The sequence below is a fragment of the Penicillium griseofulvum genome (genome assembly GCF_001561935.1).
Source record: "Penicillium griseofulvum strain PG3 chromosome Unknown contig_84, whole genome shotgun sequence".
Classification (NCBI taxonomy): Eukaryota; Fungi; Ascomycota; class Eurotiomycetes; order Eurotiales; family Aspergillaceae; genus Penicillium; species Penicillium griseofulvum.
Genome location: NW_024467475.1, coordinates 519,903 through 543,640, shown reverse-complemented (window position 1 = coordinate 543,640; position 23,738 = coordinate 519,903). Strand labels below are relative to the sequence as shown.

Genomic DNA, 23,738 nt, shown 5'->3' with positions numbered 1-23,738 from the left:
GTGTGTTTGAGCAGAGGTTTGATTGATAACCGTCGCAATTGGTTTGGAACTGGTCTGGGCTGGCAGGAAACAACAGTGAGTTGGAAGTGGGATTTAATGCTAGGACGCAAGGCCCTCCTTGTACGATATGCAGGATAATGGCTCGATTGGTAATCGGGTCTGAGATGAGAGCCCTGAAAACGAGGGGTAGGTGACAGGCTGAAAATCTACGCCTGCTTCATTAGGGTTCTACTGACAATGCCAACTACGTAGCAGGCAATATATGACTTTATATAGCAGAACAGAGCACGGCAATTCAAGATTGTGGGAATAAAAATGGATGGCTCCTTAAATAATCGAGTAGACAGAAAGTAGTGTCTTATTCAGGGGGTCTCGGAGACATTGTAGACCAGCTTCTCACCGCTGACCTTATCCTCCTTGAGCAACTTCAGACCCTCGATCACACCCTTCAGCCCATGTTTGCCAACCTTAGGGGGGTGGACCTTAACCTTCCCTTGAGCGAGCAGATCCTCAGCAATGGGAATAAACTTCTCAGCGTGGGCTTTGTCTTCCGGCTTGGCGGGGAAGGGAATATCTCCGAAGACGAATGCCTCGCCGATGACGGTATAACCCATGGTGAAGCGGTCGTTCACATTTGCACGGTTGATCTTGACGTTCAACAGAGCGCTATACTCGCCGCCATCGGTGGAGAGAGCATTGTCGCAGAACGCAGCGCTGGACTCGAGCGCGATACAGTCGAACACGAGCTTCAAGTTGTTATCAGTGGCTTTGCGAATTTTAGCGGGGGCTTGGGCATCCTTGTAGTCATAGACTTCATCGGCGCCAAGGCTGCGGACCAAATCGAAGTTGTGCGGGGAGCAAGTGGTTAGGACCTTGTAGCCCGACAGCTTGGCAAATTGGATGGCCAGAGTACCAGTGGCTGTGGAGCCACCGTAAATCAAAATCGGAGTCGCATCTTTGATGGGTTCGGTGGGCAGTGCAAGCTTCAGACTTTGATACAGACCCTGACCCACGGTGTTGATGCCCACTCCGAGGGTAGCAGCTTCCTGGAAACTCATATTTTCTGGGATCTTCCACTGCACGTCCCCCTTGGCGACGAGGTACTCGGCGAAAGTGCCATCCTCTGGCTGCACTGCATTGGAGCCGTGCGCGAATCCGCATACGCGGTCACCCTTGTTGAACTTCTTTTTGACATCCTTGCCGACGGCCTCGACAATGCCTGCATAGTCGCATCCGACGACAACACCGGGAGGAGAAAAGTAGGCAATGTGCTTCCAGTCAGTAGGGTTCAAGCCCACACTAACAGTCTTAACGAGAATATAGTCATCCCGAAGCTTGGGGATGGGTCGATCAGTGACCAGACCTTCCGTCTTGGGCTCGGTGATGATGACTGCCTTCATTATGAGTATGGATATATAAGAGAAATGAATAAGGTGAAGGGGAGATGGGGAGTATGGAGTATTAAATAGTTCTGATTACAAATTGCATTGTGACGAAATAGGAATCCACTTGCCTTTTTGGGATCGTCACAAATGTTGCACCGACTCCGACTCAATCTACCCGCAATCCCGAGGTCCTCTCTCTACATAGCCCTCTATGAACTTTCCAACTGGAGTGTTATGTTTTATCTCTTTTTAGGCCACATCAAATCACGATACACAACTTTGATCACGGGGAACCCCCATGGCATTGGGCATCTTTCGATCCACCCTGAAAATAGGCCTCAATCGATACTCCTTCTGCCTACTCACTTTGGTTCACTTGACCAATTTTCAATATTGTACATCAAGGGTCATTGACACACGAGGTACGCCAAGACTTTTGAGGTATTCAAAATCTCCAGAGATATTGTGTCATTCACATGAAACGGTTATCGTGGCTTCTGGCGTTTTGTGGAAGAGGCATGACCAAATATCTTCAATAGTTCCAAGGTTATAGGACAAAGGTATACTCTTGAGAAAGGAATGTCTGATATCATATCTAATCTACTATATAACCTTGGAATCTATACCAGGCTTGATAATACGAATCAAGCCAGCAGGCAAACCAAGCTATGTGCATAATAAACCACCCATGAATAACATATATCTTTCAATCTACCTTTGAGATTTATATTATGTTCTCTTCCTACACAAGAATGTTGGACATGCTAACACGGAGTATATCCGGTATACATGAAGTTCTCCGCCCAGCTGACGCAAGGGGTACCCATGACTGGAAACAAAACCAGATTTGACGCAATTTGAAAATTATTGTTAGACGTATATCTTGTTATTCAAATCCGAACCAACGCATCTGACGTCTTTTGATCTTTGTACCAAACAAGGTGTCGATCCGAGTCGGCATATCGCGGGGTCTAGTCGGTTAGTGCTTATCGGCATAAACAACCCCTCCCACTCGACAGAAATTCCTCCCAAACACATATTTTGATTCCGACCATAATAACACGATCAATCATGAAGGTGCTTTGTCTCCATGGCAAGGGGACCAGTGGCTCTATCTTCCGGTCACAGATTTGTTAGCTTCCCAGCCCACGGGTCTTTTCAGACAACTAATCTCACTCCCCAGCCTCATTCCGCGCTAAACTTCCCGACGACATACAGTTTGATTTTGTTGATGGTCCGTATAAGAGTGATGCCGCTGCAGGTGTGGATATCTTCTACAGTCCTCCCTACTACGCCTTTTGGGAAAATGATGGCGTCGACTCCGTCCGAGCCACCTACAACTGGCTGAATGAGCATATTGCCAAAAATGGCCCATACGATCTGGCGCTTATGTTCTCACAAGGCTGCGTTTTGGGCTCTAGTGCTCTTCTATTCCACCAGGAAGAGACACCCCATCTCCCACCACCGTTCAAAGCGGCTATCTTTGTCTGCGGTGGTGCCTCCTTGAGTGTTCTTGAGGAGATGGGTTTCCATGTTTCTGCTGAGGCGCGCGAGCGTGATCTTGCATCCCGATCTGCGCTAGCTTTACAAGCTAACTCGGCGGCACTCTTGGCTCAGGGTTCGGATCGGTGGACTGGTCTCAAGACTCTAGACGGTGGGCTCTCGGAGGCCGAATTGCGGAATGAGATTACTAGCCCCTACCGTATCAACGTCCCCACGGTACATATTTACGGCTCGAAAGATCCTCGGTGGGCGGCTGGTGTGCACCTCTCTGGTATCTGCGAACCCACAAAACGTCGCACCTATGATCATGGTGGTGGACACGAAATTCCTAGGACGGCTGCCGTGAGCAACTCGATCGCGGAACTTTTCCAATGGGCTGTCTCACAGATTGGTTCAAACTAAATACTGATGGTTTGATATATGTTGTGTCCTTCCACATGTCTTTGTTTTTCATTGTTTTCCAATACTTGGGATAGATATATACACGGAGAGGAAATATAAGGTTCGGGTGACTATATATAGATAGCATGGCCTTTTGACAGTTTGAATGATTTGCCGTCTACAGACCCGTCAGCAACAACCAAATATTGGAGGGATAGGGAAATACTAATTGATGTACAACATACAACATAGTACACGATACCCGATTGATCCACTTACAGCCTTAAATGATCACGCCATTGCTTAACTTTATAAAATTTCCGATCTTTTGAAAATACCAGAAATGGCTCCACTTTGGTATTTTTCAATGTATATATGTACCAATCTTTTTCAACCTTTATAAGGTGTCATCGTAATCATAGAGGTATCCATAGATGAATTTAATATATACTGCATGGAAAATACGCTATATAATTCAATCTAAACCGTTATGAAAATTCATAGAGACTTAGTATAAGACAGTGAAGGAAATCTTTAGTTGAAAGACCTAAATTCAACATTCACTTGAAAATAAACTCTATCGGTCAATCCGTTAGCCCTAAATCACGCTAGTCGCAGGCAATGTTTTCAGCGCCACTCAGAATTTCAAATTTTATCCCCAAGTGAATTGCCATTCATCATGTCATGGCATGAGACGCTCAAGCTCACTAGGGTCGAGGATTCTGAGGAGTTCAAGTTGTTCAGCGACCTTGTCAATGGAGATGTTACGGTTGATGATGCAGTACAATGGATCATGACCACGACAATGGACAGACTTGAAAGTTACGGGCCAGGAGGAACTATCGAAAAGGCCGATGAAATAACATTCATAGCTATCATTGAGCTGGCTATGCAAATCGATACAACTCAGTATGGTCCATTGATTGAGTTCCTGGGAGAATTAAAGCTGTACAATGCCGTCCATTCATCAACTGGGTTGATCCTAAAAACACAAGATGGAAGCAGAGTATGGTCGCATCTACCATCCCTGACTTTCTGGGCCCGCAAAATATGGAATGACCAAATGACATGTAAGCGACGTCGAGTTCTGTATTGTCTTCTGTAGCGCTAATCAATCCTCAAGACGTCTGCGACCCGGATATGGAACTCAATCAGAAAAGCAGATGGGCAAAGCTGAATATATTTTTGGCACAAGTCACACAAGCTGCAGATGTGGAATACAATTCCCCATTGCAAGCGTGGATCAGTGATGCTATGGATTTATCCCATATGGGCCTTTGCGGGCTTCGCCATGTGTTCGAAGAGGGCATTCCATTCGAACAAGTTGCCTCTACAGCTGGTCTCCCTGGCGTGTGCCACTGGCTAATTTGTGCCGGTGATAGAATATGGGAAAATGTACTAAATGGCCGCAAATACAACAAGTATGATGGTCGACCCGGAGAAATGTATTCAAATCGCAGTTGGAGGGGGTTTGAACGCGAGAGATGGGATGTATGGGTGCAAGGGCTTCGTGAAGCGAAAGCTATGTGCACACCTAGCCAGGAAGCCGTGAGAGACTTGATAGACCGTGCTCTGTCCAAGGTAGACGGTGTAATGAACAATGAGATTTCATCCAGCTAAGATCTTTCGATATTGTATAGCATAATAGAGGCACATGAGTATCGGGATGAAGGGTTGAGATCAAGTGAATAACCGTCTACAAAACCACTACTCTACTATGATATTGCAATAATGTGTACATTAGGTACTGGTCCAGAATATATATTTGAAGTAGATCTAGGATTCCCAAAAACTCACATGAGATATTTATTTGAAGCTCAAGTCAAATTGTGTACATGGAAAAATAACGCCAAACCCACAGAGCTTCAAACATATATAACTTATCTATAGACATAAGTCACTTACCATGAGAATGTCTCTTCAAACAGATCGACCGTTTTTTCTCCTTGTACATTTCTGACAGCCTCTCGCACACTATCGCCTAGGCCACCAGGACCGCAGACGCTAACCGCCATCGCACCGATCTGTTCTGCCTTTTCTTTCTCTAGCACGGATTTCATACAAGGCTTGCTGTGGTGGATGCTGACCGGTACGCTGGGCGGAGCACATTGCATCCACGGCGAACCCGGTTGTGGTATGTACTCCTCGGCCGTATCCTTATGTGCTGTGACATGGAGGCTAATGGAGAGGAGAAGCTGTGGAAATTGGAAGTATGAGTCCCCGTTCGCGTTTATTGGGCCAATTAGGGATTCGTGGCCTAGTATGTCGGCCATGAATGTTTGAATCCAAGTTAGGTGCTCTTTCCATATGTTAGCAGCCAGTCTTATGTAACCAATAGGGCGATTGTACCTAGACTACGGACGATCCAGACCAGATGCACCTTGCGGGTAGCTGTTTTCTGCTCCATAAACGTGGCTAGAACCTCGTTCAGATACGACATTGGGTGGGTAATGCCAATCCCCCCAGCTATCAACAATAGAGTACCATATGAGGCGAGAGAATGGATACCGCCTGTAAGATATTAGCAAATGTGTTGAGACCCATCGACAATTAATGTTTGAGGTATGAAATTCATACCAAATGGCCCCTCTGCCAATGCCATAGCCCGAATGCGTCCCTCAGGGGAGTCGTCTGCTTTCTGGAGTAACCTTTTCGTGAACCCATCCTGGCCCTTGATCAGAACGGACATGGTTGTAGTCGGCGAGTCTCCGATGAGGGCCTTCAAAGAGTCACCCGAGCCACGCTTTTCGTTCATAGTCAACGAATCCGATGTCGAAGACCACGCGACCGTGAAGGGATGTGATGTCCACAATCCCAGACAGGGCATGTAGAGGTACATATATTGGCCAGGACGGAAGCGCCATGCCCGAGCCACGGCCACGTCAACGCGAGCAACAGACCCAGGTAGAATCTCCACTGTGGCAGTTGTGGGCCTTGAGCTAAGATTTCTCCAAAGTAGTATCCCAAGTCGACCTGCACGATCGAGGCCCCACAGGACCAAGGTGCCAAGGAGCACACGCTGTTGCAATAGGTTTTGTAGATGATACCAAAGCGCCACGAAGGAGAATATGGCTAGAGCTATGTGCAGGTGAAGGAATAGTTCGTAAAATGCATGTCGGGCCGGCGACAGAGATTGAATAAAAATGAAAATGAATCCAAGGATGGCCTACGGATACATATGTTAGATCTGAAGTGCTGATGGATGGCATCACATACTAGAAGACCACATAGGAAAAGCTTCTGTTGCCACATAGCATATAGAATAGGGTCTGGGCCATCTAAGTGCGAAGGTCCGATGTTAGTGCATAATTGCTTCATATATGCTCGACGCCACTCACATATATAAGCCTGGCTGGCCAGCACAGCGCTCATATGAATGACCGCATTAGCTGTGATCACACGTCCCACCCAACGATGCATGAAATTGAACGTATCGAACGGGATGCCCAACAACTGGACCAGCGGATTGTTCCGCCCTGCACCTAGGACCAAGCCAGGTGTATTCATGACTGCCAGATGGCCTGCAGTGTATTTGAGCTGGAACATCTTCTCGGTATAATCACTGACCCACCAATCGACAGTCACAACAATGAATAGTACATTCAAGCTGAGATAGATCAACAGGCAGATCATCTCCAGTCGCAGCGGTAGAGACCCCATGTGAAGCCTAAACATGCGAAACTCGCGGCTGTGGCGATTGCCCCATATCGGAGCGTATATTAAATGCCTTTTCAGGGCCGCATTCAAGCGATTTGTCCGAGACAGCTGTGTCTGGTCGGCTCCTTGCCATGCCGCCTTTGATCGTCGACGATGTCGGATGCGAATGACGGTTCTCCAGACAAATAGAATTACTATCAGCCCGGCGACAACGAACAAGGGGACTGCAATAGCAGGGTTCATAGGCGGCTCCCCCGGGCCATTTCCTTTGAGTTCGACACCCATTGTGCCATTCAGAGAGGCAAGGGGAGCTCGAGCTGTAGGTCCACTAGGTAGGAGACCGTCAACCACAAGCTAGATTTTTCAACCCTGCAAGGACTTTAAAGACCGAGAAAGGGCGAGAAGACAATGGTTGGATTGAATAATACTATTAAAGGTTCTGTGGTCGCGTGGAAAGGAAAGTAAGTTCTGGACATGCATCATTGGCGTATTAATTTCCAGATCAGTCATAGATACATGCCGTCATTGACCGCTGCCGGTCCTGCAAAATTATTTTCGCCTCATGGCAAGTGTAGGCAATTGTGTCTCACATGGTCAGTGTAACGTCGAATCGAGATAGATCCATGCTAAGGTTAGAGTGGAGGTGATCGGTCCCAAAACCCCGGGATGTCCTGACCAAATGGGGAATGTGGATAAGGTGACGGACTATAGACTTAGGGATAAGGACAAGGGGGAGTCTAGACGTAGTCGGTTCGGCAACCCGAAAACGGAATGCCTGTCACTCTCAGCGTTATTCGTCCCCCCATTCAAAACAAGAGAGATAGTTATTGACCCCTTGATCGTTTTGGTTCCTGGATATCGAATTTTGCTTGATATTTGCATTGTCAAAACTCTTGATATCAAGCTTAAGGAATCGAGCCTCGGATACTCGGTTCGATGGGATGCAACTGCAACGTTAAAGACAATGGTCAAGTTCGAAGTGGAAACTGTAGCGTAGCAATCTTTGAACGTCGGTATGACGCCATAGTACCCTCAAGAATTCTTGGCTTGATAAATGCCAGTCGTCTGTACTCTATAGAGGTTGACAGATTACTAAAAGACTTCTCTCGGCTTTGAAGCTCTTCCGGGTTGAGATGCCACGTGACCGATCTTCAAACTCGAGTTTTTCCTCTCGCAAGATATTTCCAGATCCTACCATCTAAGTAGTTCTAGACCTACCTCTCATGCTATTGACGATTCCGAACATGCTGCCCAAAACGGGAGAGTTGCGGAGTTGACGCCTTGAAACAGATGAACAGTGAAAATGAGGGTCGAATCTCGGCCCAGGCCGAGAAATGAAGGAGTAGGGTCAATCTTTGCGAAATATTCCGGAGAGCCAAAGCTCGAATAGATGTATGTTGTACTGTGTAAGAAAGGCGACGCTAGTTAAGAATTGGAAGGGACTGCTACTGAGAATTCTGCTGTAAAAGCACAATGAGGAAACCCTCAGAAACCCTCGGCACAGATAGGTGCTTCTCCGGCTATATTACTAAAATATATGTTCTTAGTGAATGGGACTAAGTTCCTATAGAGGTCCAGATAAAAAAACATATATTTGATCTTATACATTAGCGTATGAAGATGTCATTCTACTTAGCGCTAGTATGTATGTTGTACGCTATTCCCGATACCATTCCATGTCTCCCTCTTTTGTCTGGCCCCAAAATACACCTTACCCATAAACTAGAAATACAAAAGTCGAAAACGCCGTCATTATTGGTTTTGCATAAATGACACCCGTCCTAGGGTCATTGTGATCTCAGCCAGGTACCTCCTGCACATTGAGAGGGGCATGAGGTGATGGCTGTCCATCTTCCTCGATAGAGAGGCTGCCATACCCAGTGTCGTTGCTAGCTGATCGTTCCCGACGAGGAGGCGGTCTTTGGATAGGATGATCAACTAGATCTTGATCGGCGTCGCTTTCGGATGACTGGGATTCTCCCCTGCGCCGTCGTGTCCTGCGTTTCTTGGACAGAGCCTTGTCAGGTGCGATGTGCATAAAGTCATCAACATTGATGCCTGCGTTTTGGCAAATTGCTGTGCACGATTTGACGATCACTTCTACGAGAGTAGATGAAAAGCCGTAGAATGCCGGGGTGTAGGCATTTCGGGCCCAATAGATAAGTTCTGCTGATACGCGACCGAGATTAGGGATGTCACGGGGGCATATGGAGAGCTTTGGAGTTGGACGGGTCTTTTCTTCCGCTTCATCGTCTGCGGATGTAGCCTCCGAGGCTGGACTCGAAGGGGAGGATGAATCGGACGAGGCAATATAATCCACGTCAGAGGCGAGAAGGTGTAGGAGATGATAGACAGATGAGAACCCAATGAGAGAAAGCTCTACTGGATCGATCGGAAGCTGATTGAACCAAGTGATGGCTTTTTGGATTGTGAAGGACTCAGGCAATGAGGAGGCGCCACCTGTTGATCGTTCGGTGACAATGGCGGCAATCATAGCACAGCGCACGGCAATGGAGATTTCGTCCCGCACGGAAACGGGCAAAGAGGAATCAAGGAAGTTGGACGAGTGGTTCTTGCTTCCCTTTCTCTTTTCTTTCGGTAGGGCGGCAAGAACTGCCCCAACATTTTCAATGCGATTTTGTTCGAAAAACACTGCTTTCATCACAAGTGCCCGAGTGTACGCCGCGGAAAGCTCCGGCGCCACATCAAGGGACATACGAATCTTTTCTTTGAATGCATCACGGCTTGTCTTGGACACCGGCCCCTTCCCGCTTGCTTCGAAATAATTAAGAAGAGCGGTTTGTAAGAGATGACTGGACCACCAAGCCGCAAGTGCATCTTGCGAACATTGGATAGCCGGATCCTCGTCCACAACGTCAAGTAGCACTTCGTCATCGCCAGTACCTTCCTGGGTTGGTCGGTTCCATGTCAAGTTCACAGCACGTTGAATAATGTTGTCGATCATGACATCCTCACAATCCAGTTTGATCAAGGCAGCAAGATGAGGCGGAAGCAAATCAGGGTGACCCTCAGGCAGCGCTGCATTGATTTCTCGAGCCACACCCCACTGAAATCTGGCAAGAGCTCGCGCAATGTCATTTGACACATGGAACGACCAGGAGCCTGCCTCGCCAACATTCCACAAGAGAATGCGGACATGCAAGGCCTTTATAATCATTCTTGTAGGAGTGCAGGGGAGTGTGCCGGCAGCGAATATAGTGAGCACAAGGCGACTCTTGCTGATCTCAGCATCTCCACCAGTGAGTTGAGCATCAATTGCGATATCCCAGGTCTTGACTCGCCCCTTCTCATCCTCCTCGGTTATTCCAGTGGCCCATGAGTAGAGTTTCCATCCCATCAAGCATCGTAAGACGTATTCAAAACATCTCGAAGTAACAACATACCACTCTCGGAAGAACCTATGACGCGGAACACCGACCCGTTGCATGCTAGTCAGCCAAGCCTGCCGGCGGAAATCACTAGACGTAAGAGGTGCCGTCGGGCCCTCAGAAACCGATTTGGATGGGCCCCGCCGGGTGATGGGCTGCGCATTGAACAAGTAGACGAAAACAATAAAGGCACTAGCAACGACCAGAGTCGCTAGCATGAGGAAATGAGAAAATGCGCGAGCCTGCCAGGAGTACAAGAATTGCTTCAGGTAGAATTCCCAGTGTGCCAGTGTGGGTGTTTGGAAACGGCCGAGAAGACTCATGGGGAGAGCAAACAGGCCCTTCGCCTCGGACTCGGAATCGTCAGAGCCCATACCTTCGAGAACCATCAAACCGGCAAGGGCTCCCAGCATATACTTGTTGGGCATCCTTGAACGTCGAGTGGAGGTATCTCCACTTGCGTACTGCGGTTGATGAGAAGACGATGATGATGAGGGGTATTTGATATAGGATTCGGCGAAGACTCCTTGTTGCACAGTTTCCGCTCGCATACGTTTCCATGCATCTGGAACCTTTAGAAGACCTTCTGGGGGGTTGTGAGACGTGGGTGAACTCTCGCTAGATACGTCTTCCGCCTGAGAGAACACACTAGGTGAAGTACCGGAGCCCGAATCCGTCGACGCGTAGTTGCTGGGCGAGGACACTGATGCTGAAGATGTGGCGGCTTGATCTGCTGCTTTATCAGCCCGGCGAAGCTGGTTCTTCAAAGCAGTGTTTTCATCTTCCAAGCGTTGGTTACGAATTTCCAGATGTTTAATATACTCCGTTGCCTTCGACAGAATGGATGCTTTGTTGAGCTTGTTCGCAGCGTTTGTTCCCTCCGCTTCGTCGTCATCATCGGCCGAGCCTCCATTCGGGTTTTTGGTCGACCGAAGGCTAGGAACACTGTCACGAAGCTCGGCGATTTTATCGTTCAAGTTGGCGCGATACCGCTTCTCAATGACGTTGTGAGCTCGCTTTTTGGCGGGCATTTTCTTTCCTGGTTGCACTGACCCAGTCACTGTGGTGGCATCGTCATCGCTTCCCGTCTTTCGCTTACGGCTTGTTCCAACACTTGATATTGGAGACACTAGACCTAGATGTCCTTGCTGGGCCGTGTACCGATTTTGTCCAGGTAGGTTGTGGGTGTACCCAAGGTTATTCCCAGCGTCGAGCTCGGATGGGATTTCCATCAAGCCGAGTGGAAGATTAGGCGAGAAATCTCTGGAGTTCAAATGACTCGGGGAACTCATATCGGTGTGAGGGGAAATAGATGGCGGGTCTTTAGATGAGGCCATTGGCTTTTGGTCTGGTTCCGAGAACATTGGCTCATCCCATCGCATCCATTGGGTCCAATCTTGGTTCAAATTCTCTCCGGTTGGATGTGTGAACAAATGACCATTTCCTCGCATTTCATCCCCACCAGGGGTTTCTGAAGAAAAAAGCTGGAAGTCATTCTCCATATTGGGACCGGACATCTTGGCTGGTATTCCAAGGGTTGAATCCTCGGCCAATGCCCGAGGCAGTCTAAGTCCGAAGTATGTATTGCGGCACTCTAGATAGTTGTCACTGATGAAGACGTTAGTTCCAGTAATAGGAGAAAAGCCACCGTTGTTTTTATAAAACAAAATTTCACTGCCTGAAGAGCCATAGTAGAGGCAAGCCAGACATACCTAGGCCGATACAGGCTAGCGGCGATCCCATGATATCATGATAGTAGGAAGGAGATGGATAATACTGACTTGGGTTCAAATTCAAGTGTAACGCTCAACTCAAATGAATATTAACAGATTTGGGTGTACTTTCTTTCCACAAGGTGAACTGGAAAGACTGAGTTGTGAGGAGGGGAATGTGAGAGTCACAGTCACGGGGGGCGATTGGAGCAGAAAGCAGGGGTGTGCAAGATACCCACATAAAACAGACGGAGCGCAACTGTTCTGGCCCAAGGAACCAAGTGGGTTCTAAAATCTGCGCAAAGGTGATCTTTGAACGAATAAAGATGGATCACCTGAGTTTTGAGAATACGGGAAACAAATAGGAAGAGACAGATACGAGCTATTACTTCAAGATGGGATCGAGCTTCCTCTCTCTATGTATGAAGATCAGGGGAGGTTGTACCAAAATCAGCCAGGCAGCCGAATAGGAAGGCTCGTATGATCCCGGCTGGCCGCACTTCCGGCTCGCCGGTCACCCCTGACGGTATCCTAAGTGTTAATTACGCTGACTCATGACTATTTAGGCTTGTACAACGGTATTTAATGTTTTATAACAGTAATAAACAACCAATTTTCATTGGCCCTACATGTCCCCACTCTCACTGCCCACCTAAACATGTGATTTCTCTATAGCCCTGACTCTTTCACCTCTTGACATTTCCCTCTCGGCTACATTATACCGCTTTTCTAACCTTCGATATATTTAGTTGTTGAAATGTTGCAAACTCAATTGCTTTTTTCCCGCACTCTGATCGTCTTGACACGTCATCGAGTGATGTCTTGGCGCCCCGCAGGTAGGCGGGAAAAGAAATCGGCGTGTTATGATCTTATCTGATCGTGCCAGTCTCCACTCCTGTCTCGCCAGTGGCACCGGCACCCAGAGGAACGGTGCAAAGAGATCAATGATATTCCATGAAAACTGCGTACCAGGCCGTGTGGGTCACCGATTTAGATCGACGGGATAACTGGGCTCTCACGACCACTTTGTGAGCGACACTTTGAACCAACTTTTCTACCTTATGCTTTGCCCAACATCCATCCTGCGTCATGATCCTCTAGCTTCTTGAAGATCGACCCACTTCCCAGTCGGAATTTTTTCGGCTGGAACTTGGCGAGTTAAGTTTAAGAGTCTACAGTTTGTTGAAAAGAAAAGCTGTCCCACTGGAACTTCTCCAGAATGCCCTCCATGAGACTGTCGAAAAGAAAAGGCGTCCATGTTTATCTACTTACCATAAGCTGAACTATGCATCCAATGCTGCCCGATCTCATTATTAATACATAGTACTGATAATCATTCCAATTCACTTCTTCAACGAATTTCTTCACTAGGTAACCGGCCCTCTCGTATGGAGCACGGACCGTGAGCCCTCTTACCTCATTCTCCACCCCCGCTAATGTAGAGTATGAGTCACCGCGTATTCGGTAGATACATGGTATATGTGTATATATCTCACTAACATTGGAATTAAGCTAGCAAGAGAACGTTGTACAACTAGTAACGGGTTGGCGTGGGGCCTAGAAAGACCCTGTTAGATCCTGGAATGTAGAATTCTCAAGAGAGCATACCGAGGGCATCCTTAACATACTGAGTGCTTATCACTAGTATTAGTATCAACAAGAAACGTTATCGTAGCAGTGTGTTTTGCCCGTCGTTGTTCGTCATCTTTAGCTCGTGGTGCCACGCTCCAGCAACCATGTACTATGAGATATCTAAAAAAGAAGATTTAGTGTATGTACTAGCAGGGATATTGTGTGACCTTAAGCTATACTTTCACCTCAGCGGTCCCCCACGTCATCTATGAAAAGAAAGCGGTGATCGTTAACTTTCTCACTTCAATAACCTTGTTGGTGTTCAAAAGACCGTACATGACTGTAAATCCTCCGAAGATATCCACAGTAAGGTCTGACCCTGTGGCAGTACTCGCCGAGTCACTGAGGTAGTGAAGCTAGTCTATTTAGAGCACTATGAGCAATTTATCTCACATTTGGGTTTGATGAGGGGAGGAAATTCATAGGTCATCATCTTTGCTACATATATGCGCAATCAGGGGTCTTCGTATCTGCCTTTTTATGCTCTAAGCCCTGAAATCAGAAGCTCCGCATTTTGATTTGCTGGTGGGCGGATACGGCTTATTAAAATTTCACTCGAAACCTTAGAACATTCGTCTCGGTGACATAGTGTCTGATAGAATTGTTGTGTTCGGAAGTCCCAGTCAGCTGCCGAGAAGGTAATTTTAGAGCGAGTCTAATTCATTCTGAATAGGGTTCTAATCCAGATCTGGCAGCAGCCGTGTTTGATTTCCAACTTTCTCTGGACCGACTACAACCATAGCATGGTAAAACCTGGTAGTGACGAATACTAATATATAATGAATGTCTATGAGAGTAAGGGATTGTAGGGTGACGGGGAAGATATGTGAATGATAAGGAGAGAAACATAGGGATGGTAGGCAAACAGAAGCGAAAAATGGAAGGGTATCAATTTTACATAAAAGCGCAGGCAGAAAAAGCACTGCAGCCAATCCTAGAAGGGAAAAGGCCTAGTAAATATCGGAACAGAGGCATTGGGAGTAATACTTGCTTATATAGTCCTCTCAAGGCCGCGTCACATGCATGGAACTGGTAACGGCACGGGGCCTGATATTTGATTATTGTGCATTCATCTCACAATAAACAGGCAATATATATCTTACTCTCCCTTCCATGCCTTTAATCACACGTAAACAACTAAATCACGAATGACCCTCATGAAAGGTTATACATAGAAAAGTCGTTGAATCAAGCTATTTACGCTATTTTTTGCCGTCTGCCTACAAGACTAATGAGACACCCAAGCGGATTATATGAACAGACCACTGCAGCAATATCACAAGGCCGCATAAGCAGCTGACTATTCTTGTTGATTATAATGTGGAAATATAAGGTTTTTACATTTGAGCCATCGGCGGGACGGCCCGTTCCACATGTTAATTAAGCTACTTTGGAATTACATTCATCGACTAGAAAGGGAGTGAGAACATTAAGCTAGTTATGTTCCTAAAGAAAACCATACTGCTGCGTACGTGCTATGCTCGATAAAATATCCTGGGGGCGAATACCAACGATGGTGTGGGAGATACATACCCCTTTGGATCGGACAATCCCAGCTCACATTTCTAATTAGGCTGAACCCCTAGCTTACCGCGTGGTTTATTTCTGGTAACACTACCCTACTTCCATTCCTACATCCTCTATCGATCTTATATCAATGCAGTGCGATACACTACCCCCGCACACCCGACAGCCAACAACGAATTTGATTAGCACAAATACCTTTGTGAGTTCTGTGATTGTCCTCATCAAACTGCATCTCAATTTGACTCCCACGGTATTTGAGCTGCTGTCAGAGCTCGCAGGCCTCACTGTCCGGGTCGACATCGACGCCGTTGTATTGTGGGATGCGGGAGAAAGGCTGAGATCAGAACGGGCGACTTGCAACTTCGACAAGCAATTAATTCACAAAATTCTGACCAATTCGCCGAAATAAACGAGTGGTGAGTCTAGCAGGTAGTTCACCCCCACTGGGGCTGCGTCATATAATAGCCTCAAGGTCTGCTTCGTTGAGTGTGTCCCTATGTCTGTCATGAGAGAGTATCCGGGGCCGATGCATTTGGGCACTATTGTGAGAGTTAGGTACACTTGCGCGAGTTGAGTGAAATCTTTCGGAGTTTGTGCCTATTATGGCTAGTATATCTTCTGAGCTTCCAACTAAAAAATGTCTATCTATTGAATATTAAACGATGCTCGCCACTGGAAATCACACTCACTCCTAACTTGGGGATTTTGGGCGGGCTATAGGGACACTTGGGCCTGATGGTCCCGTTTAGGCTCGTAGGCACAAATGTTTCCAGGGCGTAGGAGGGTGTAATTCCTCATGAACAGCAGGCTAATCACTTTTGTTCGTGCGGGGAAGAGATAAGGAAGAAAATCTACATCGGCATCCTGGCCGATGATAAGGCTACCAAGGTCCTATGCCGTATACTAGTCCGTTCAAATATCGGAAGTACCCCGAATATCTTTGAGTACCTTGCAATCTACTACTGCTACCTACGTATCTCACTCAAATTACGACGTAGAATTTGTTATTCGAGTCAAAGATTATCTTTTCTTAATTCACCTCCTAAATATGGAATCGTGCTTTACGAACTCGCTACACAGCGCTCTATGACAACGTGTGTAGACGCACATCACGCTGACCAAATTACCAGCCAAAAAAAAGGACTACCGAAATTGATGGACGGGTCTGACTTTTGATCTCGACAGGGCAAAATGAAGCCCGAATTAGTGCTGGAGGGCGGTCAGTCGTGCAAGTCTACAGTGTGCTCAAGGAGGCAATTCAACTTACCGAGATGTCTTCCCATTTCTCCCAGCCGCGTCCACGGACTTGAGCCAACTCTTCATCCGTTAGCTGCTTGCCGGTAGTGAAGTATCCCGATTGGATCTTGGCATCGATCTCGACTCTTGAATCACTAGGGATCATCTCGTCGGGGATAGGAATACGCTCGATAATCTTGATGCCAGAGTCCACGATGGCATCGTGCTTCATGTTCGACATTGAGAGCATGCGATCGATCTTCGTGATACCGAGCCAGTGCAGAATGTCGGGCATAAGAGCCTGGAAACGCATCTGTAGTAAAGGAAGTCAGTATATGCAACCCATGTTAGATGATGCAGATACTTACGTCGCGCACACCGGCAATATTCTCTGTCCGAGTGAAGTACTTATCGGCGGTGTCGCCTCCACGCTTGCGCGCATTGTAGACAAGGTACTTGATCACTTCTCCAAGGGCTCGACCTTCCTTGCGGAAATAAATGACTACTCCACTGCCGCCGTTCTGGGCCTCCCGGATGGCTTCGCGAATACCGAACGCCAAGTATGGTCGGCAGGTGCAGATATCTGACTGAAAGACATCACTGCCATTACACTCATCGTGAACGCGCAGAGCCAGCTTAACATTCGGATCCGAGATACGCTCTGGTGGGCCAAATATGTATACGGTAAGGCCTCCGATCGGTGGCAGGAAGGTTTTCAAATCAGGGCGTGTGATAAGCTCGGGGTAGCTTCCACCGGTATGCTCGAACAAAGTCCGACGAAGGGTGCCTTCGTCAACCCCAAATCGCTCTGCCACACCGGGAAGATACCAGACGGGCTCAACTGCTACCTTAGTGACACGAACCTCGCCGGATGAATCAACAAGGATAGACCCATCCACCTCAAGCAGGCCATTCTTCACATCATCGGCAATCTCGGCGAGTTTCATGTTAGCGCGAGTGACCGCCATAGTTGGACGGATATCCCAGCCGGCTTCCAGCTCCGCCTTGAACTGGTTGACAATATCGTGGCCGTATGGATCCATAGAAACGATCTTTTTCTTATCCGCCCAGGCAGGCTGCGGGGGGAAATTGAAAGTCGGCTCAGAGTTACGGAAGTCCGGTCGGAAATCCGCATCCAAGTCACCAGCGGCAATAGCAAGGGCATTGTAGATGCTGTAACTGCCGCCGTGGGCACCGATAGCATTGCGGCGCTTTACGAGGTTGCCGCTCCGCGATACAACTACCGGACCCCGGGATTTGGCGTCGGGAGCGCCCCACTCAAGTGGGACGGGCTCAATACCGCTCTGGCCTGGGTAAGTAGTTAACTATACTTAACATCAGCATCATAGGACTGGAGTCAGCACAGATCTAATGAAATCTTACGATAATATGGTTGCTGTATCTGGGATTGGGGTCACTGGGAGTTGTTGGAGATGTTTCCGTTGGTACAGGCATGACTGTGGCAATGGGTTCCGTTTTCAACATGATTGTTTAACGAAGATAGAATGATGATCAAGTAGGATACGAAGAGAAGATGTTACAAAAGAAAAGAGAAAGAGAAGAAGGGGGGAAGAGACCAGGAGGGGGAGTGCCATGTGACTTATCTTTCTCCTCACGTTATCTGAGGGGCTTATCTGCATTACAGTACAAAAGAATATATTGCCCAGATTATAGCACTTTACTTTAGTTTCTTGGCTTTGATTATAATGTAGTATTGTGTGCACATAGAATGGTTTATAGTGACAACTTCCCCAGATTGGCTTCTATACTGAGCACATCAAAGTATCCACCGGTTTCCACCGGAGTTCTCCGGCGTTCAATTTAACTGGTCGGAGTTGGCGAACACCGAAACTCCCTGGATTTTTGCCTTGACTTTGGGAGTATCCCCCTGTATTTCCCCCATGAGGTAAATGATTTCTGTTCTAATCTTAATGCCACCACGCTAATTATATAGTACCCACGGCTTTACCTCGCGTCGTCGCAATGGCAAACCAGCCTCATGCGAGCCTTGCCGCGGAGACAAAGTCCGCTGTGACCATGCATTACCTGTATGTACTCGCTGTAGAGATCGTGGAATCTCCATGCGATGTTACTATCACCCCGCTCCCCTAACAAGGGCCAAAGGTCGCCGTTTTTTCCCATTGGCGGAGGGGGTTCCCTTTGATCGACCCCCATCAGCAAGGTGCGTCAATTGTAGATTCACTCTTTGGTGTAAATGTCGTCTTCGAGTGTCGATCATTGACCGATCAATGGTCAATTACTACCCCAATTCACTTCTGTATCTATATCCATATGTATATCCGTCTCTTATGATTGCCATTTCTCAGGAACCCTCAGTCAAACGAGACATCACTCTACCCGTCCGTGTCTGGTGTGGAACAAGAGAGCTCTTCTGGGCGTACCTCAACCCGCACCCAACCACTACTATCCGGGTATTTTGGCCCAACGAGCTTCGTGTCGCCCCTAACTGAGGATGTCGACTTGGGCTCAGACGGTCTGAGTCTGGGCATGGAGATGGAATCTGCCCAGAGAGTCCTACCCCCATATTGGGTCCAAAAGATCTCAGAGATTCTATTGATACTGAATGATTTTGCCACAGTGGAGGCATTAATCCGCGATTATTATGCACTAAGCCAAAGCGCCGTTATACCAGCACCATTCGTGCTGAACAGCCTTGATCCGATCAAATCCATGTGCAAAGAGAACATATCAGACCGTAATCTTGCTGGTTTCGCATCTTCCTTGACAGTAAGCATAATACAAAATACGTCTGAGATTTTCGAAGTTCCGTCTGCGATACACGGGCAAGACTTCCATACGCTATTTACGGGGCCAGCAATCCGTCTTGAGATCATTGGGCTCCTCTGCGCTCTCGCTGGCCGGGCAAGATATCTGGGGCTCGCTAGTGACAGGTTCGATAACGACCGAACCGCACGGTCTCAATATGCGCATACGATGCTTAAAGCCAGCGATACCGCACTACACGTTTCCAAAATCCTTACGCCACTCAATGACCTGACAATATGGTTGGTGCATGAAAATCTCCTGTTGTCGGATATAGTACACGGTGACTCAAGTTTGTTCGGCCTATCTATTCGCCACCTTGCCTTTTCTAACAACTTCTAGGTCCCGCCTGTTGGAAGCGACTCGGCGATCTCTCAACCGACATATTCGCACTAGGTCTCCACCGTGACTCTAAGACCTCGAGCAATATACCCGAATTTCTCTTGGAGTCACGTAGACGGCAATTCGCTGCAGCGTATCAGCTCGACAAGAGCATTGCCACATTCTTAGGCCGACCACCAAGAATACCATGGCGATATGCCGATTGTCGCATGCCACTTGATATCAGCGATGAGACACTCGCTACCGATAACATGGCCCTGGGTTACTCTCACAACTACGTTGATGAGAATGGCTGGAATCTCCAACGAGTGGTCCAGCGGTCATCATGGATACGAGTGCGGTTTATCATCAGCACATTTCGAGATGAGATTCTCGAGGTCTCTTTACAGAATATGACCCCCGAGATAGAAAATATGCTCAAGTCGTTCATCCCCTTTTTTCTACTTTATTTTCAGTCGCTGATACCATCCAGGAATATCTCGCAGAGATGTCATCTAGCATGGGATTCGCTCCCCAATTGGCTTCGCTACAGCCCAAAATGTTGGGAACAGAATTTACACATTGCAGTATCCCTTATGATGATTATTTCATATCTGGCATACCTATACAACGACTTCCTCATCCAGCGACTCATTGCCGGGAAGAATAATCCACGCGGAAACAGAGCACTGCTCACTGTCAGCGCTGACATACTATCAACAGTCCTAACATTAGGCATGCAACGTGAACAAATGGTCGATCTCCGACCAGATTTTGCGTGGACGGTACGTATTGTCAATGAGATCTAGGAAAACTCATTCTAACACCATATGAATGGCAGGTCCTGCTCTACGGATTCCCTAGTGCCAGTCTACTTATAAAAGCCCTACAGCACCAAAAACGCACAGGCGAGCCGTTCCTCTATGAAGGATCGAGGTCGGCACTGATCCGCAATTTGAGTGTCTTTATTTCGCATCTCGAATCTATCGTTCGGCCGGATAATGCTAACTATGCTCTCTTTCAACGGGCCAGTCAGCTGTTCTCAAAGATTATCGATGAGATTCTAGAGCCGCAGTCAATTCTTCCGGACTCGAATCATGGGGATGCGTCTGCTTTTGAATTTGATCCGATGATTGAGGTTGACGGACTGGATTTGTTTAATAACATAGATTTGGGGGTCGCATTTAACCAGTGGTTGCTTTAACAGCGACCTTCTGTGTTGCGAGAGTCGCATGTATATAATCTTTACAGAAGGGGTCTGTGGGTGTTCAAATCAATCTATAGATCTCTATCAGCTTGTCTCTGTCAAAGGGGCCTGTGAAAGGGGCACCCATCAACGTTATGGGTGTGGTCATACCCGACAGAACCAATGAAATAAAACATGACCAAACAAGAGGATAGAACATAGGAAAACAAATCTCATAGCCCGGAACATGAACACTCAAGCCCACAATTGGAAAAGGCCGATGAGAGTGATGGAGAGATATAGGCTCAAAGACGAAATCCCCTATCTGACCAACAATACTATGTAGAACGCTGGGCCGACGTAACCCATGAATTTGGTGCCTGAGGAACTGCCAGCTGGAGTCTAAGTTGCTATAGGAAAGAAATGGCGGTTGTGACGATAATCGGGCAAAGAAAACTCTGCGTGTTTCAGGTTTGCGTCGATTGTTACGTTGACATCGTTGCTAGACTCCCCATGGACGGAGCAGAATAGCGGTTGCATGACCGGATGAGGAAGATGCGAGGGAACTTGAATACATAGACGATTAATAGGTGTCGAGAGCACGACGACCCACAAGAAGAATTCATAGTGACGCGAAAAGGAGACGATCTACAAACAGGTTAAAATGAGAACCTTTGAAAGAACCGAGGGGTTTTTTGCCATGCATGCATGTAGGTATCGTATCTGATTTCCCATCGCCCCCTGTTGGTCCGCGAAAAAAAAAGGAAGAGATTTCGTCACTCTTCAAACCATGAAACGTGAAATGACTTCAATGTTGTTCAACCCAGAATGCTAAGTTTGAAGCAAGGGGTCAGGGTACGTTGTACCGCATCAATCCCGACATCTCGTACACTTAGTTGCTCTGGACAAAGTTGGCCTGAGCCCGGGTATTCTTGATCGTCTTCTTAATCATCTCCTCCACTTCGTCCCAGTCGCTAGTATCAATGCGGTCGATGATACACTGGAAGTGATCTTGAATCTTGCGAAGCATCTCCCACTCATTGTGGTTGGAAACAAATGAGATCGCCACGCCAATACGACCGAACCGACCAGTACGACCGATACGGTGCAGATAGGTCTGGTAGTCAGGCGTGTTGGTGCGCTGGCCACCAGAGTACTCCTCGGGGATATCCTGAAGGCGATAAATGTTAGTTTTGGACGTACAAGCGGACGAACAGTGAACTCACGTAGTTTACGACCAATGACACTGTAGATACATCAATTCCACGAGCAAGGACGTTGGTGGTGATGAGAACCTTAGCTTCACCGCTGCGGAAGGAATCAATCACTGCGTCACGCTGAGATCCTTCGACGCCACCAGTCAGCGAGGCGACAGTGTGACCCTCAGCAACCATACGCTTCTCGATCTCAACAGCAGAGGCACGGGTCTAAACGGCTATCAGCAATATTCCAACCTTGATCTGAGATGATACTTACCCGGACGAAAATGATGGATGATCCGACAGTGAGCAGTCCATAGAGCTGGACGAGGTTCCGATATTTCTCCTCGTCACTGCTGCAGTCCATGTAGAGTTGCTTGATGCCCTCAACAGTCAACTCCTCGTGTTGGAGGGTGATCTCGTTGGCGTCAGGGGCAAACTTGCCCGCATAGCGGTAGACATGGGCGGGGAAAGTTGCCGAAAACAGGACGATTTGAACATTGCGAGGAAGCATCCTACCCAAGGAGGACTATTAGCTGAAAGCTTTCAGTGCCGGATGTTTGAAGTACTTACGCCTTGGCCCGAATACACTGGTCTCCCAGGCCTTGCTGGTCAAGCATGTTATCTGCCTCATCAAGGACCAGGACCTTCAGCCCGGTGGCGTTCATGATACGCTTTTTGATCATATCTTGAACAGTACCAGGCGTCCCAACCACAACTGAGCAATCCATCTTTGACGGGCGAGCATTCGAATCGGCAGGGACAGCAGTGCCGATGACGAGACCTTCGAGGAACTGACCCATAATTTGGATCACGCCGACAATCTGGCGAGCCAACTCACGAGTAGGAGCGAGGATCAAAGCTTGAGGGGTCATTTGCAACTGCTCGGTTGAGAGATCGAGACGACTGAGGATGTTGAGAACGAAGGCCGCGGTCTTACCGGTACCGGACTGCGACTGACCAACCAAGTTCTTTGGAGGGTTGCTCATCAGAAGGGGAAGGGCGCGCTCCTGGACCTTGGACGGCTTGCGGAAGTTCATGGTTGAGAGACCTTTCAGAATGCGCGCATCTCTGGAGTGTGAATCAAGTTAGCCGCGACACACTTGTTTGTACCAGCATATCAGTGAGCAGCACTTACAGGCCCAGATCTTCAAAGCTCTTGACTGAGAACAGGGGGTTGTTGGGGTCCGCTTGCAAGTCACTCAGTTTCACCGCGACAGTGTAGTCGGGCTCCTCGAGATTAGCCGAGCCGTGCGCGGGGGCAGACGCCCCGTCCTCCTTGGGAACGGTGGAGACATCTGAGATATCTGTGAAATTAAAGAAAAAAAATATTAGCTATCAGTCGGGGTATCGCGCGTTTTCCGGTCGTGTGGACTGGAGGAATCAGCGACGGTGGCGTGGTCATGTTGCGTACCGGTGGGTTTGGGCTCATCAGGTTTGGTGATACGATCAGCCAAGGAGCCTGAAGCAGGAGCGGTCTCTGGGTTATCAGACATGGTGAAAAAGTCTGGTGGTTAATCCCAGAAAACAAGAAAGAGTTGGAGAAAGGAAAGAACGATAGAGGGGTCGTGGGGTAAAGAAAAGTTCGTAATGAGAGGAGATGGCGCAAGATTGGGGTTAAGTTGGCGCTTAATGTTTGATTGGGATTCAGGGGAAATGAAGAAAATCAACAATTGAAGCCCCGAGGAGACAATAGCAATAGCCAAAGAAAACAATAGAGCTCTCTTGAATGGAAAGAGCAAAAACAGATGACGCCGAAGGATAGGAACTAGTCCCAATTGGGTCAAAGTGAAATAAATGTTATGGTATTGTATCACAATGGGAGG

The 23,738-nt window shown here is 47.7% G+C and overlaps 8 protein-coding genes across 8 annotated transcripts; 3 read left to right on the top strand and 5 right to left on the bottom strand.

The window, feature by feature from the left end:
* Nucleotides 1–362: 362 nt before the first annotated feature.
* PGRI_047530 (zinc-binding alcohol dehydrogenase family protein) lies at nucleotides 363–1,400 on the bottom strand (the record flags this gene model as incomplete). Its single annotated transcript, XM_040792466.1, has 1 exon — nucleotides 363–1,400. The coding sequence occupies one exon, from the start codon at nucleotides 1,398–1,400 to the stop codon at nucleotides 363–365; it is 1,038 nt and encodes a 345-aa protein (XP_040644433.1).
* A 1,056-nt stretch (nucleotides 1,401–2,456) lies between these two features.
* On the top strand, nucleotides 2,457–3,290 carry PGRI_047520 (putative EF-hand calcium-binding domain protein; the record flags this gene model as incomplete). The annotated part of the gene is made up of 2 exons (XM_040792465.1): nucleotides 2,457–2,517; nucleotides 2,569–3,290. 2 exons carry the CDS (start codon nucleotides 2,457–2,459, stop codon nucleotides 3,288–3,290), a joined length of 783 nt encoding a protein of 260 aa, XP_040644432.1.
* Nucleotides 3,291–3,948: 658 nt separating this feature from the next.
* Nucleotides 3,949–4,889, top strand: PGRI_047510 (DUF3632 domain-containing protein; the record flags this gene model as incomplete). Its single annotated transcript, XM_040792464.1, has 2 exons — nucleotides 3,949–4,339; nucleotides 4,393–4,889. The coding sequence occupies 2 exons, from the start codon at nucleotides 3,949–3,951 to the stop codon at nucleotides 4,887–4,889; spliced, it is 888 nt and encodes a 295-aa protein (XP_040644431.1).
* Nucleotides 4,890–5,170: 281 nt separating this feature from the next.
* Nucleotides 5,171–7,211, bottom strand: PGRI_047500 (ferric reductase family protein; the record flags this gene model as incomplete). The annotated part of the gene is made up of 5 exons (XM_040792463.1): nucleotides 5,171–5,568; nucleotides 5,619–5,780; nucleotides 5,847–6,435; nucleotides 6,486–6,547; nucleotides 6,608–7,211. 5 exons carry the CDS (start codon nucleotides 7,209–7,211, stop codon nucleotides 5,171–5,173), a joined length of 1,815 nt encoding a protein of 604 aa, XP_040644430.1.
* A 1,513-nt stretch (nucleotides 7,212–8,724) lies between these two features.
* On the bottom strand, nucleotides 8,725–11,832 carry PGRI_047490 (basic helix-loop-helix domain-containing protein; the record flags this gene model as incomplete). The annotated part of the gene is made up of 1 exon (XM_040792462.1): nucleotides 8,725–11,832. One exon carries the CDS (start codon nucleotides 11,830–11,832, stop codon nucleotides 8,725–8,727), a length of 3,108 nt encoding a protein of 1,035 aa, XP_040644429.1.
* A 4,557-nt stretch (nucleotides 11,833–16,389) lies between these two features.
* On the bottom strand, nucleotides 16,390–17,907 carry PGRI_047480 (putative GTP cyclohydrolase II; the record flags this gene model as incomplete). Its single annotated transcript, XM_040792461.1, has 4 exons — nucleotides 16,390–16,395; nucleotides 16,454–16,735; nucleotides 16,791–17,747; nucleotides 17,806–17,907. 4 exons carry the CDS (start codon nucleotides 17,905–17,907, stop codon nucleotides 16,390–16,392), a joined length of 1,347 nt encoding a protein of 448 aa, XP_040644428.1.
* A 498-nt stretch (nucleotides 17,908–18,405) lies between these two features.
* On the top strand, nucleotides 18,406–20,731 carry PGRI_047470 (fungal specific transcription factor domain-containing protein; the record flags this gene model as incomplete). Its single annotated transcript, XM_040792460.1, has 4 exons — nucleotides 18,406–18,470; nucleotides 18,750–19,498; nucleotides 19,549–20,312; nucleotides 20,369–20,731. The coding sequence occupies 4 exons, from the start codon at nucleotides 18,406–18,408 to the stop codon at nucleotides 20,729–20,731; spliced, it is 1,941 nt and encodes a 646-aa protein (XP_040644427.1).
* Nucleotides 20,732–21,605: 874 nt separating this feature from the next.
* Nucleotides 21,606–23,408, bottom strand: dbp5 (ATP-dependent RNA helicase DBP5; the record flags this gene model as incomplete). Its single annotated transcript, XM_040792459.1, has 6 exons — nucleotides 21,606–21,884; nucleotides 21,940–22,140; nucleotides 22,190–22,427; nucleotides 22,486–22,983; nucleotides 23,051–23,219; nucleotides 23,327–23,408. 6 exons carry the CDS (start codon nucleotides 23,406–23,408, stop codon nucleotides 21,606–21,608), a joined length of 1,467 nt encoding a protein of 488 aa, XP_040644426.1.
* Between the last annotated feature and the right edge of the window lie 330 nt (nucleotides 23,409–23,738).